Below are 15420 nucleotides of genomic sequence, written 5' to 3'. Positions count from 1 at the left end.
TGGTCCTGTCACAGGAATCAGGAAGCAGCCTGGCTGTTTACAGCAGAGCAGAGACAAGAACTGGCCTGGACCCCCTGCAGACTGAGAGCTCCCTGAGAGTCACACACACTTTTGGAGACTTAGAGGGGACAGAATTTGAGAATGAAGAGTTCACGATGCTGTTTAACATGGAAAGTCTTTAACGCCATGCACTGTTGTCTTCCTAGAGAGAACTTTAAATGAGCCACACTGAATGCCTCATTTGGTTTGAGGTCCTTTCAGCCTTTGGATTCAGTGTTAATTAGAGGTCACATGAAGTGTAGCAGAGAGATTAGAAGAATCTCCTCCTCCAGGTGTCTCCACCTCCACTAAACAGAGGCAGTCATCTCACCAAATGTCAGTGCCTCTGATGAATATTCATTTGGATTAAATTACGAACGTGCGTGTTTGCATTTTCTATCCATAATGATTTGAAGTTCTCACATTACTTTGCTAAACTTCATATTCAGCACAGGTTAAACAAGGTGAGTTACAAAAATAAACTGAGGAAACAGAAAGAGAAAAAGACACAGTGAGAAAGAAATGGCAGTCATCATCTGAGGACAAATGGTCCAAGGCCTGAGTAATTCCACTGGACAGAGATTTATGTCTGCCCTTCAGATGGTCAGATTCACAGTCAGTTTTGCCCAAAGGAAGAATTCTCCCACTCCATCATTCCCTAAAATACACCACTGATGATCTGAGCAGATCCCACCATGGAGAACATGAGACCCTCTGGTTGATGCACCTGGTCAGGAGCCCTTTGGGCTTCAACACAACCTCTGACCTCTGAAGAAGATTCATCTTCACTATAATAATCAAGTTCAACATACACAAGTTTTCTTCAACAGCAAAGTTCTCTTGACTCTGGTGCTCTAACTCTGCAATAAAAGCTACAGTATGAGTCATATTTCCCAAAGAATACGTTTCATTATCATACAGATGCATCAGTGTGGCCTGTTGCTCCTGGAGTTTCCTGTGGCAGAGCTTCTCTCTGCTGAGTGCCTCCTCAAAACATCATAAAATCATCAGATTTAATCAGATTAAAAGAGAGAAAACATGAAAACAAGAAGACATAAACAGAACAGATAAAAACATTGAAACTCCAGTGAGCTCTCGGAATAAAATATGTTTTCAGGAGAGATTTAAAAGAATTTCCCACCAGGTGAGATCAGGACTCATCCATATTCCAGGACGTTCTGCTCTCAGTCATGTGGGATTAAACCCGACCTCATTCAACCTCTGGTATTTTCTCCTTTTCTTTGGAGATGACATCTCACATGAAATCCATCCATTTCCATTATTATCGCTGGATTTGAAAACATTTAACACACTTTCATCTTTTAAAGTCTCCCAGTCAGATTCTGATACTGAACCTTTTTACTCTTAAATGTCAACCCTTGAAGCGATCCAGAAAGTTATCGATATCAGCACTGAGCTGCATTACATTCATTTCTCAGGTTTCTGTGGACAAGTGAAGTGTCATCAGATGTGACAAATGCAGCGTGACTCCTGCTGCAGGGTGTGAGGCAGGTAAGAGCCAATAAAACACTCTGGCTGCTGCTCTGTAGCTTTAAACCTGTAGAATTTACCCACAATCGTCCTCAATTCATGTTGTACGTAATGTGTTTATGTTTGATATTTAGTGTATTTCTATTGGGAGCCACTGAGTGGACAGGAGTTGTAGGAAAGGCCTGATTTCATTTTGCCAGAAACCAACCTGATTTTGAAAGAAGTGACCATTTGCTCCTACAGAGTGGATCTGTTGTGTTGGAGAAATCTCAGGGTCAGTTCAGTTCTCTGTCACAGATCAGCAGGTTTAACTGCTCTGTCTTTGCTGTCCCTATCAGCAGGAAAATGTTCCACATCTGTGTATTGGATTAGACTGTGTGCTGGAGCAGGTTGGTGTGACAGGGCAGATTGTCCATGGAAATGATTTTCCACATCCTGCTTCTCAGTGCACACTGAACAGTGACAGTCACTTTGTCTCCCTCACGGTTTAAAGACTCCTTCTGAATTCAGGAATTTCTTGTGAAATGAAGGAGTTTGTAGCCAATCGGTTTCTTTGCTGCTGTCATAATCTGCTCATAATAAGACAAAGACACAGGAATTAAACATGCGATGTCAAACGATATATTAAAGCACAGTTCATTCACTAGTAGCTTCTTCAAGTGAAGACCCTTTCTGTGTTCCATCATGTCAGAGCTCATCGTTTCTCACTGCCGACACTGTAGTTGTTGTTCGTTTTGATTAAAAGGTGTTCATGTTGTGTTCTGTGTTGTTGACACATGAAATTCAGAGTTGGGATGTTGAGGTGATATGAAGGATTGAAGGAAGGATGAAGGAATAAATGTGTTCACGAGGGAGCTGCTTGGATGTTTCTTGTGTGAGTACAAACACACTAACTGTACCACAGTGTTACTGTAACTGATCTCAGACCTTCTCATTCAGGAGATCTGCTCCCAGATCTGAACTAAATTACTGTGCTTCAAATGTAAAGTAGCTTCAGGCTGAACCTCTTGGTGAATCCAGCTGATATCATCCATGTTTCACACATTCTGCTGCTTTATGTGCAACACATATTGTGATCTCTCTGTCACTCTGTCTTTCTTTCTCAGCCAATAAATGATCTCTTCAGTGAACATCTTTCCTCAGCGCAGTTCTGATCGCTTGAGGAGTCGCAGCCCTCCAGAATGACCTTTGACCTTATGAGAAAGTCAGGAGCTAAAGCTTCCTCAACAAACTCACTTCATTTCCTCTGAGCTGCTCAGGCTGCTGTGCTGTAGGACTCGTTCAGACTAACTGATCCAGACAGGCTCTACTGTGGCTCTGGTTTATCCGCTAAATGAAGCTGACAGCTGAAGACAGTGTGAGAACAATACAGCTGAAGTGACAGACTTTTGCAGTCATAAGAAATGTCTTGTTGGACTTGGAGCCAAAGTTAACTACTTTGGACTTAAATTTGTAAGAAGTGAAAACGATCATGAAATGATCTTGAGGCTCTCACATCTTAATCGGTGCCTCCTTGTATCTTCAGAAGGGAGTCAGAATATCATACTGTAGCAGTGTCACACCGAGTGAGATGGATGGACTGGATTACAAAGTATTTTCCCTTTTGTGCATCTTCAGAAGATTTCATTAATGTTATTAACAACCGTCCAATCAGTGACACAGGCCACAGAAATGCTGTGTGTACTTGTGTGACACGAGGTGTAACATCCCACCATATGATTTGTGTTGCTGACGTCTGCTGCACTCGATGATGATAATTCAATGACAGCAGAGCCTCAGTCTGCTATCACTGAAGGTTCATTAAAACTGAAACCCTGAACAAAAACACAGCAGCAACAGCACTGCCAGTGAACACTGCAGATGATTTTGATTTTTGGTGAGAGTTTGTGAATCTCTTTCCAGCAGCACACAGACAAGGTTAGTATGAATGTGGCTGCAGAGGCAGCAGCATAACCAGCCAGGATTTTCTAAACAACATTTGAAATCCAGGGTCTTCTTTGGCTCGTGTGTGAGGCCTTGTTTGGATGTGATCGTTGTTCAGCTTGATGAGTCCATCCTCTGCTCTGCTCCCTGTAATCAAGTATTAGTCACATTAAGATGAGATAACATCAGTTTGAGTCACACTTTCTAAAGTAAGTGTTTCTCTCTCACAGTCTTTCTCTCTCTGTCTCTCTGTTGTAGCTTCTTAAACAACTCTTGATAATCAGTGGCAGTTATTTATATGTTCATTTACCAAAGCACACTGAGGATTCATTCAAATGGAAATGAGATTTGCTCTGCGACTCCACATGTGGGTCAGTTCCTCTGACACCAAACAGCTGAGGGGACTCGGAGGGGAGGCAGCACATGAAACACTGCTGCTTTGCTCCACAGTCACATCTCAACAGGATGAGCAGCACTGATCTCTTCAGGCCTGTGACAGAGACCACTGGCTGCTAGACTGGTACTGTAGTAGTACTGCAGTGGTACTGTAGAAGTGCATATGGAGAGTATTAATTTGTCAGGTATTTCAGGATTAGCCAGAAACAGACATTCTGATCCAGAAATGATGAAACTAAAATGCAGCCTGCACTTTATCAATTATTAGGCTAAATTAAATTAAATTTTCCAAACACAAATCAAATTCATCAGTGAAACTCTGTTCTCTTTCAGACTTTCTCAGAGGAGTTGAATCCTTATCAGGCGAATAAGCTGACAACAAGTTGAGAGGAGGAAAAGACCTGAATGAAAAGAAGACAACATCAATAAAAGATGAGGAAGGTGTTGGGATGGATGTGAACACAATCTTGGTGTCTGGAGACTAAATGGTCCTCCTGAATAAACAGTAAACTGTGGTTGAAGGGATTTTCAGTGTATGATGACAGGATGAAGAGGTGGAGAGTTTGGACAGGGACAGAAAGATAAAGACAGATGAAAGGAAATGTGAAGAAAGGCAATAAAGACTCAAGAAAACAAAGAGAAAAGATAAGAAGGTTGGAGGAAAGACGGCATGAAGAGAGAAAACAGCATTTTTTGACCTCATTCGACTTCTTCAGGTCTGGTCAGCTTGATCTGATTCCACTCCAGGCCTCTGCTGGATTAAATGTATTCAGAGCTGCTTTAAATGAATAATTCCTCTTCAGTCCATCATGGAGGACGAGACATCCAGACTGCGTGATGTATCTTACATTTTCACAGCCGACCAAACTCCAGTTAATTAAACGTTTGCTTCTGATTTGAGGTTTCGTTCACACACCTGGTGGAATAATCACATGCTTGTCACAGTAATAAGTGGGCCCTTTACTCTTTATTCAAATGATTTGATAGCACACGCTGACCTCCAGGCTGCTGTTAGTGATAATATGATGTGTGCAGGTGGATGGAGCTCAGTGCTGATGAACTGAGGCAGCTGTCTGTCTGTCCGTCTGCGTCCTTCACACAGATAGCCTGACGCTTCAGATATATTCTGGTATTGATGACAACAAGTACTTTGTATTCCACTGGTGACTGTTGTAAACCTGCATTTCTGTCAGCAGGATACATGAACTGGATTCTCCTGCTTCTCTCTTTCCTTTGCCTTCATGTCTCTGGGACAATTTGAGAAACAATTCAACATTTATCTTCCAGGGTTCACGTCAGTGTTGTTGGAGTACAAACTGACTTCAGACTTGTTATAAGGTCAGTGTTTCCTGACAGACTCAGAGTCTTTGTGATATCAGTAAACACAGAGAAGCCACTTTCTTGTCGTGCTGATTTATCCACCGTGTTAGACATTATGATGATGTTAATGATGAGACTCTCAGCAGCTTGTTATCTGTTCTTCTCCTGCTGCTTTAACATCCTCCATCTGCTTCTTCACTTTGGAGGACAGTGGACTTCTGTGCATTTATTGGTTCATTTTCTGGCTATTCTGTCCGACCCCTTCTGGTCTCTAACAGGTCATGAAGCCATCCATGACTCTTCTTTTTAGCCTGTTGTAAATAAGGAGAGCAGGTGCATTTCTGCTGTTCCAGCACTCATCACTGAGATGCACAACATGTTAGACTAGAATGTTAATATGTGTGCATGTTAGAGAGACACTGAGAGCTGATTGAACCTGTGTGGTGAATCATATTACAGTAAAATCACTGGTTACCTTCATATTTCTATACAGTCTCATGAATGAGCTGATGATCGGTGGGTCGTGTTGCTAATGGTGACGGTGCTGCTGTCAGACGGGTTTGGTAAGAAGATGGAGATCAGTTGGGCTTCTAACGTCTCATCAGCATGTGAAATAAATAAATGAAGTCGGCTGAATGAGAAGCTTTGCTGTAGTTCAGACCTTGTGTGCTCTGAGGTTTCCTCATAATCCATATTATATCACAGAAATCAGACACTCACTAAAGTCTCATTACTATTTAATATTCACCATGAAATATTCACAGACACAAGGCTGGAGGATCTGAAGGAAGAACTGCTGGAAAAATAATCTGTCTGATTAATCATGTTAGGAAACGTTATAGTCAATATTAATGATCTTTTGTGTGATTGTGGATTATCAGAGGGTTCATTTGAGACAAAGATCAGCTCAGTAGAGACAAAAACATCTTGTTTGGACCCCAAAGCTCTGGAAGTTCTCTCTAAACCAGAACATATCATGTGACGTCCTCTGCTCCCTTCGGTCTGCAGTAAACTCTGTGTTGTCTGATGCATCAGTCCTGCTCTGACATCTGCGAGGTTCAGGATGTGAGACAGCAGAGACTCTGTCTCTCAGACTCTGTGTGTCCATGTGTTCTCTGTGTGCTGTGTTAGTATGAAGCCCTGCTGTCAGTCACACATGAGGGTGAATGAAGGCTGTGGAGCTGCTGTCTCACTCTGCTGGAGGAGCTCTGACTTCTCTCTGCTCAGTCTGCTCTCATCTTGTCAGTTTAAAAGAAAATCAGACGGACAAACAGAAACATACAAGATATGAACTCCATCTGCATTTAAAGCTCTCTGTCAGAGGAGTCAGAAGTTTCCTGTCATGTCGAACAGCTCTTAAAAGTCATTCTCTTTGTCAAATAGTGCAGTCCAGAAGGATGCGAGTGGAAGCTGCAGTTTCATATTGGAGGGAGAGACAGAGAGGGTTTGTTAAAAGCAGAGCTGACTCAGTGTCTGCTCATCTCTTCTATATTCAGACACAATTCACAGGTTCATAGTTTCATAAGTTTAGTTTCACAATCAGTTGAAACATTTCAGTCAGTGATGTTGGGTTTACAACCTGCCTGGTTTGCTCCATTTTATTGTGTACCTGCTCAACAAAAAGTCATTTGTGTAATTCACTGCAGGTTTGACATATGAGAATGAAGTTCTGAGATGGCAGGTTTTACAAATTTAAATGTCTTATGGAAAATGAGCTCAAATGTTCTGCAAGAACAAATCGGAACAAATCGCTGAGGACACAAACTTACTGTATTACGTGTTCTTATGTGTGTGTATGGACATGAAGTGATAAACACACAAGCCACATGATGAAATCCAGTACAGACAGGTCCCTGTATTTTCTGCTCTCTGTGTAAAATACACACACACAAATCCAATTTCTATCTGGTTTGTTGGCTTGTGAGTCGCCCAGCAACAACAGCCTCCGTCTCAGGTCAACAACAAAATGTGTCGTTGCACCGAGACATCAGCGCAGTGAAATTAGATTTCATGTTTCTGCACATCTGAAGGTTGGCGACACAGAGAGAGTGTTTGTGTCCACTCGGCTTTGTGTGTGTGTGTGTGTGTGTGTGTGTGTGTGTGTGTGTCTGTGTGTGCGTGTGCGTGCACTGTGTCTAAAAGTATTTGTGAGTGCTGTCTCTGCTGTGACACGATTCGCTGCCGGCGCTGATGCAAAGTGGACAAAAATATTCTCTGGCAAGAAATCCAGTGATGATTCCAGCTGTTGAATATTCAACTCAGAGATGAACAATTTGGATTTCATTTTTAGGTGAGTAATGGTGATGAGTCATGGCACTGAGAGAGGCTTAATGAGTGTGTGTCTGCTGGCTGCTGGGACACACCACTGTGCAGATAAAGACAGCTCATTTATTTATTTAGAGATCAATCAAAACCAAATTCTGTCCTCCACAACCACATTATTCCTGACAACTCAGAGAGGCTGAGGACTGCATTTCAAGATGCTGATGTGAGGCTGAGGGACTGCGTTGACATTCAGTTGCTGCAGCATTAAAAGAATATTTTAGGAGCACAAACATCCTGTTTGTGACATTCCAGCATCTTTGAGTTTTTTGATTGTCTTTGTTGATGATCGGTTTCTGTTTTAATTTCAACATTTTCTGTTTCTCCACCAGCACTAATCAGTCTGACAGTTAATATGTCACTTATGAATCATATGAAATAGGAAAACAATCAAATGGTGCAACCAAACAAACATTGAGCCTGAAATGAAATGGGATTATCAGAGTTTTCATCAGTCATTTCCTCAGTCAGTTTTGTGTATCATAACTTGTACTCTCAAATCTGTTTCTGATTTTCTAATCAACTTTATTTAGATGAATCATATTGGCATGAATCAGACCAAAAGCACAAAGGAGAAACAAACAGCCAAAGTCACCCAGAAGACAGTTAACAGTGAAGCACACAGGGCAGAGAAGTGCAGCGTCAGAGCTCTTTATGGCCTCAAACTGTTTCTCCTCTGGCCCCGCCTTCATACGTGATGTCACAGCAGCTGTCTGACCTTCGACAGGTGACAGAAAACACCTGACGCTGGTGTTCTAACACAGAACAGCCTCAGTTCTCTGCACTCGTGATTAAAGTAACACGTGACTTCATCTTTTCTTTGAACAAACTGGTGATTCAGAGCAGTTTCACTGAACCAGAGCGTCTGTGCTGGTAGATTTCCACCTGAACTGCTGCTTAATGTTTGGGTCATGGCAGCTCACATTAGATTTTCATTCAGCTCAAAGCTAACAAGCTGCTGTCTGCTCACACTTTGCAGCAGGAATCAAACTTCTCACAGACAGAGAGATCTCAATGTGAGGATCTGACACCACAGGTACATCGTGACAGAACAGGAAGAGATTCACTGACATGGTACAAAGAGGCAACACACCCCAGTTTGTTGGCTCTGAAATGCTGCAGTCAGTGTGTTACTGAAGAATTACTGACTTTATAGTTTGTAATTAAAGACTTCATGGTTTTCTCTCTCTTACATAACAGAGTCAGTGGGATCAGAGAGTTTGGACTTCTGACTTATGATGAAAAACTCATCCAGAAGGACATCAGTGTACTTTAAAGTACATTAATATATTTGTATGCTTTCCAACATGACTTAATGTAGGAACGACTGCGTCCATTTGTCTGTGCAGGGTGGAGCAGAGCTGTTTTTATCCTGCATGTCTCCACCTGTCTGATCCTGTTAGATCACAACACGTCTGCTGAGCTCATCAGCACTGCAGCCCAGCAGATGGCGAGCTGGTGACCGTTCAGAATGGAGAAGATGGACATGAAATCATCTGGAAATAGAGATGAGACTGGCGTTTACCTCCATTAAGCCTTCAGAGTCGGTGTTGTGCTCTGAGGTATTTACAGTTTGGACATATGTGGTTTCTCTTGAAACTGTGTTTTATGTGGGCTGGTCCCCTGCAGTCCTCAGTTTAATGAGGACCACAGCCTCACATGAATGTCCCCTCAGTGTCCAGTCTTTGGTCCTGTCCTCTCAGATCTTCTCTGTTCTCCTGCACCGTACATCTGATCCTGATGTTGATGTGCAATCATAAATCTTTAATTTATATTTGGCTCATATTTCCAGATGGGCAAACTGCAATGTGAAAATTAAATCTTGCATCATTTCTTACTTATTTTCTAAATTGTATGCACAGATGGGATACAATGAATTCCTTGGCAGACATCCATTAATGGCAGCAAATCCTGATTTCAACTCCTCCTCTTTTTATTTCTTTTTCTTCCTCTGTCATCTGCTCTTTCATTTCCCACTCCTCCTCACAACAGAACGTGACATGTTTTTAAGTGTTAATAAAAGTGGTGCTGGTTTTACGTTGAATAATGTACTCGTGATCCTGTTGTAGGTCAGCAGAGGCAGGAAGCGGTCCAAAGATTTGATCATCAGGCTGAAGAGCACAAGAGTGTCATCTTTAAAGTCTCACGAGTTTGAAAGGCTCATCGTTGTTCAGCTCCAGCTTAAATCTCAAAGCTTTTTTAATGGGGGATCCCAGCATGGCTGTTATCGACTGAGATTTAAATCTTAAAGTGATCAGACTTGACAGTCAGAGGGCTTTTTGTTTGAAATCAGGCTCTCTGAATTCCTTTAGTTTAATCCTTTTCAGTGTTTTATTTTCTCCATTATTTTCCTTTTATCTTTACACATTCATTCAGTCAGTTGTTATAACTTTTATTGACTTTTTATTTGCTTGAATATATTCTTTGGCTTTCTGTTTATGATGTGCTGCGTATTTTATTGGCTGCTTCAGATTCTTATCAGTCTCATCTCTTTTGTTACTTTGCACATAAAACACGAGAACACACCAACACTGACTGACACTTTTAAAGCACAGTGTTTGATTCACAGCCATCAGTCGGTCACTTGCTGTTCGAGCTGCTGTTGGCTCCTCTCACTCAGTGTTCACTGCCAGCTCACACGACTTCAGAGTACGATCTGTACGTCCATCCAAACTGTTCCCAGATTGTTAGCTGAGGCTGTGAATGCTGGGACAGCTGTGACTGGACTTCATCCTGAAATGTGGAAAGTTTCTGCTCACAGACTCATGGTGGCACTTTGGAGTTTTCCTGCAGTGGACTGTGGTCAGTTTGACCACTTTGTGTTACTGTCACTTTTGCTCTGACTGAATCATGAAATAATCAGCTTTTCTAATGTATCTTGTTTGTGTATGCTGACTCTGAAATGCGGTGAAACTGTGTGACACCCACCATCTTGTCTTTAATTAGAATTTCTGATCTTATTAGTTGGCTAGTCAGGGCCAAAATGGATATTTGATCTTTTGATCTCAGTCAGGTTTGTGATTGTCACCCACTCCAACATACGTTTGTTTACTGTCATGGAATCTCATGTCATCATATCTGATGTTGGGAATTTTCCTCTTTCTGTCGAAATGTTTTGTTCCCATACATTAAAGCTGCCATCAACAGATTTACTCTTTGCTAACAGTTTGTCTGCATGCTGATGCACTTTGCTGCATGGAGTCATGATTTAAAACAGACTTTAGGAGCTTTCTGTGTGCTCCCCCATCTGCATATGAATACATGAGGTGTGTTGATGCTGTGAATTGTATTCACACGTGGTGTGTGATGGTGTTACAGTGTGTTACACTGCATGACATTTACTCACATACTGTGCATAATGTCTCAGAGAACACAATTCACTTTGTAGAAAATTTCTTTATTGTCACATGCAATCACACTCAGTACAATGTAATGAAATTAATTCTATTCCTTTAACTCATACCCTGACAAGCAGTGGGCCGTTACTTATGTTACATATGTTTTGTCTTAGTGATGAACTTCCAGTTTCCTGTTTTCTACTGACAAGTAAACACACACTCTGCCGGGGCAAACACACACTGCACTGGTGTCTTCTCACATGAACAGCTTCTCTGCTAATGAGCTGCTACTCCAGCTGGCAGCCAAACTGGAGGAGAGTTTAGTTAGAGCTGAGCTAAAGGCGAGAGCTCAGTGTCAAGTCGAGTGTCGCTAAAATGAGGATGTTGTTTGTAGCTGGTGACACTGAGGAAATTATACAAATAATATATTTTTCTTGTTTTTTTTTTTTTGTTCCTGGAATGAAACTAAGCAGAAAATATCATGTTCATGTTTGTTTCTCAGAGTGGAAACCTTGAGTTTGTTCACACAACCCAACAGAAAAGTCTGTTAAATGACTTGCGTTCAGTGATTTCACGTCCAGATTCACTTCGTCCATATAATCAGCTTTTTGACCAGAATCTCAGCAATATACAAGCAAATAATAAAAGATCTTCTTAATGATTATGATCATGTTTACATTTTTATGCAGAGAAATGTCATTTCAGGGAAACCCAGCTCGTCTTGAGCAGTGATTGCCTCCACAGTTAAACAGACACAGCAAGCAGAGCCACCTAAACAAAGACAGGTGGTAACACTGTTCAGTGATACAAGACAACTTCCAGAAATGAAAAACAGAACATTTAACCCACTGTCTCCCTGAAATGACTTCTGTCTATTTGAGTTTACAGAACTCAGCAATGTCTCCATAATTGTAATACAGCCGAAGTCCAGCATAGAGAGGCTGAGTGAATGTGGTCTGGACTCTGTGGAGGAGAGTCATGTTAGATGTGTGAGAGACGCTGTAGAAGGACAGAATACCTGCTGTGTGGTCCAGGTACACTCCGACTCTGGAGGATTGAGGACCTGACACTGGAGTTACGATTTTGTTAAAATAAAACTCATAAATGCCATCTTTTTTACAGTTTAATGCCCAAGATTTGTGGTTAAGTCCAAGTCCACATTCAGTGGCGCACACTGCTCTGCTGATACTCTTGTATGCGACGCCAACGTAAACCCTCCCTTTCCTGATCACCTCCCAGTAACAACGTCCAGTCAAACTCTCCATACTCAGGGCCTGATAACAGTAAACGAATCTGTCTGGGTGACTGGAATGAAACTGTTGTTGCCTCTTTAATGTTGCTTTTCTGTTCCCCTCAGATAAAATCATCTCTGTGTGGGCTGTGTTTGGATCCAGTGTGATTTCACATGAATATTTCAGAAATTCTGCTCTGGTCTTGGGCTCTGGCTGTGGCAATAATACATCCACTTCAGCTACTTTCGATGAGATGTTTGTCGACTTTTCACTCAGAATATTCTGCAGTTTATCTCTGACCTCTAACACAGCAGATATCACATCCTCAAAGTACCTCAGAGGACGGATATTGATGCTGTTTGAGTCTTTAGACTCACCAAGTTGCAACAGTGTCGGGTAATTATGTAAAAACTGGATGTGATCCTCTGTGTGTGAGAGCTGCTTCAGCTCAGCCTCTTTCCTCTTCAGGTCGGTGATCTCCTGCTCCAGCTTCTCCTGAAGCTCTATGACTTGCCTCACTTTAGTTTCTTCCAGGGACCTGACCTGCTGCTTCACATCAGAACTTCTTTTCTCCATGAGACGGATCATCTCAGTGAAGATCTTCTCAGTGTTCTCCACTGCTTTATCAGCAGAGCGCTTGATGGCCTCCACCTCCCGCTGAAGCTCCTTCACATCTTTCTCTCTGTCTTGGATTCTCTGCTGGACGCTTTGCCGACTCACCTCGAGCTCTCTCTGCCTCTCGGCCCTTTCTGCTGCAGCTGACACCGTGTGGTGGCCTTTATGCTTATCCACAGGGCAGAGATAACAGATACACTGCTGATCAGTACGGCAGAACATCTTCATCACCTCATTATGATGAGAACAGATGCTGTCCTGAAGCTTCTTGGAGGGCTCCACCAGCTTGTGTTTTTTAAATGTGGGTGATTCATAATGAGGCTGGAGGTGTTTCTCACAGTAAGAGGCCAGACACACCAGACAGGACTTGAGGGCTTTCAGTTTTCTCCCAGTGCAGAAATCACAGGCCACATCTTCAGGTCCAGCATAGCAGTGATCAGCAGGTTCGGCTTGGAGTTCAGTCTTCTTCAGTTCCTCCACTAAAACTGCTAACATGGTGTTTTTCAGCAGGAGAGGCCTCGGTATGAAGGTCTGCCTGCACTGAGGGCAGCTGTGGACTTGCTTCTCATCCTCTTCATCCCAGAAGCCTTTAATACAGTTCATGCAGTAACTGTGTCCACAGGGAGTAGTCACCGGATCCCTCAGTAAATCCAGACAGATCGAACAAGAGAAGGTTTCCCGGTCCAGCTGAAGTCCTTTCTGCGCCATTTCAGTTGCAACAGGTTTCTGAGTTTCACTTCCTCAGAACTGAAACCAGTTTTAGCTCTGATCTAAACAACATGTGCAGTGAACGGGGCCTGTCAGCTCTTGTACTTCACTGCATGTTGGTTCCACCCATCCTCAAACTGTAGATCTAATGGGGAGGGAGCAAAGAAATAAATGGACAGGGTGGAGCTTGCTGTGTTTGAGAGCAGGAAGAAGAGGGAGGGGTCATCAACATGTGGTTCGGCCCAGGAGGAGGAGCAGCAATGTGAATCTGAGCTTTGTTCCCTCATTTACAATGCAGTCTCAGTTGAAACCTGCTCCACATCTGAAAACATTTAGCTTTTAGTTGTAAATGCTTCAAATTGCATATTAATCCAAAAGCATCACATATAATAGTGAAACATTGACAGAGACAATTTTTTCACAGAGAGATATGAAAATGTTTGATGTGTTCACTGACTGTGCCAAGACTCTGGTCCTCTCAGTCACTCCTCCACTGGTAACACTGCTTTGCCTGGTGGAGAACACGTTTATCCTGTCTGTCCCTTCAACAACAACAAAAATGTTTCCAAACTTTGGTTTGATCACATGTGAAAGTAGTTACAGCTACAGTTGGTAAATATAACTGGGGCAGGCAAACACGTCTTTACGTTTTTTTGTCTGTGTTTTCCCATAACCTCCTCAGTTTGCATTGATGCTGTGGTCAGTTTTGATGTTTATGCCCCTGCTTTCTGCCTGAGTGCTGCTGGACTGTTGACTCCAGCTGGTTTTTCAGAGGTCCAAGCAGAGAAGGACAGTTTGTAGCTGTTAGAGACTGAAAATGTCACCCACTTCTCAGAGGAAAGTCATTAAATATATTATCCAGATGCTGACACTGTAACAGCAACGGTTAAATCTGGCCGACACCATTTGAACTGGAGGTCTCAGAAACTTTCTGTGGGTCCAGATGAACCTGTCTTGATGAGTCCCACCCATTTGCACCTTGAAAGAATTTTATCAGAATCTGTTTATTCGCTATTTGTCGTACATATTATGAGAAATTGTGCAAATGTGCTTCATGCATCCTGTCATGCATTCCCTCTTCACCCACCTGTTGTTTGTTGATGTCTTTTCTATATTGATGTTTCACAAGAGGCAGCACTGCAGTATTTTGCCATCATCACTTGTGTATGTTTTAGGGAAGACACAGCAGAGTCTCATCATCAACGAGATGGTAAATATTAAAACATGTGCAGAAGTTATTCAGTGTACATTGAACCAGCAGATGAAAACATGTAAACACCCCCCCCCCCCCCACACACACACACACACACACACAGTGACACACACACACACACACACACACACACGTGCCTGTCTGTGTCTCTGCTGAGTCCCTGATAGATTTTTGTTCTCTGCCTCAAAGATGTTTCATCATTCTGTCTGAGACAGACTGGATCCTCCGTTTGACACTTTCTGCTTTAACATTGACAGCTTTGGTACAAACAGCTCATCCTCACACTCCCCATGTCTAAAACCTGTACTTACCTTCTCTTACACATGGATAATAGATCACCTGTCAGCTGTCTTGTCTTACATTTCAGCACCCCAGATGATCTCTTGTGTCCTCCAGTCTCCTGCCGCAAAATGATAGTTTCTATAGAGACGTACAGTTGGATAATCTGTAAATGATATTTCTTTTTCAGTATCAGTCAGGATTGTTCATTCAGGGATTTCTGTCTCCACTCAGCTGCATTTACAGCCTGAGAACTGAGAAGTGAACCAGAATTGGTTTGATGCCACATCACCAGCAGTTTTGTGCACTCGATTGTTTTACAAATTATGTCACAAGGTTGTACCAAGGTTGTACTACAATATGTCACCTGAAACCGACTCACTGTATGGTCCTGTAGCTTTATATGCCTTTTGTGTGGTTACATGTGTATCAGTGGCTAACAGAGGAGGGCAGATGAGCCTTAACTAAATAGCTGTGTTCTAAAATCCACTCGTCTCATCTGTAGCACAAAGTTATTTTACAGTTTCTTCTGCCGTGTGTCATA

The 15420-nt window shown here is 42.4% G+C and overlaps 1 protein-coding gene across 1 annotated transcript; it reads right to left on the bottom strand.

The window, feature by feature from the left end:
* Positions 1-10872: 10872 nt before the first annotated feature.
* LOC124059177 (tripartite motif-containing protein 16-like) lies at positions 10873-13448 on the bottom strand. The gene has a single exon (XM_046389000.1). The coding sequence runs from the start codon at positions 13382-13384 to the stop codon at positions 11702-11704; it is 1683 nt and encodes a 560-aa protein (XP_046244956.1). The 5' UTR covers positions 13385-13448; the 3' UTR covers positions 10873-11701.
* Between the last annotated feature and the right edge of the window lie 1972 nt (positions 13449-15420).

This window comes from Scatophagus argus, chromosome 5 (assembly GCF_020382885.2).
Source record: "Scatophagus argus isolate fScaArg1 chromosome 5, fScaArg1.pri, whole genome shotgun sequence".
Taxonomy (NCBI): domain Eukaryota; kingdom Metazoa; phylum Chordata; class Actinopteri; family Scatophagidae; genus Scatophagus; species Scatophagus argus.
Note: the sequence above shows the minus strand (reverse complement) of the source record. Positions and strands in the feature narration are given on the sequence as shown.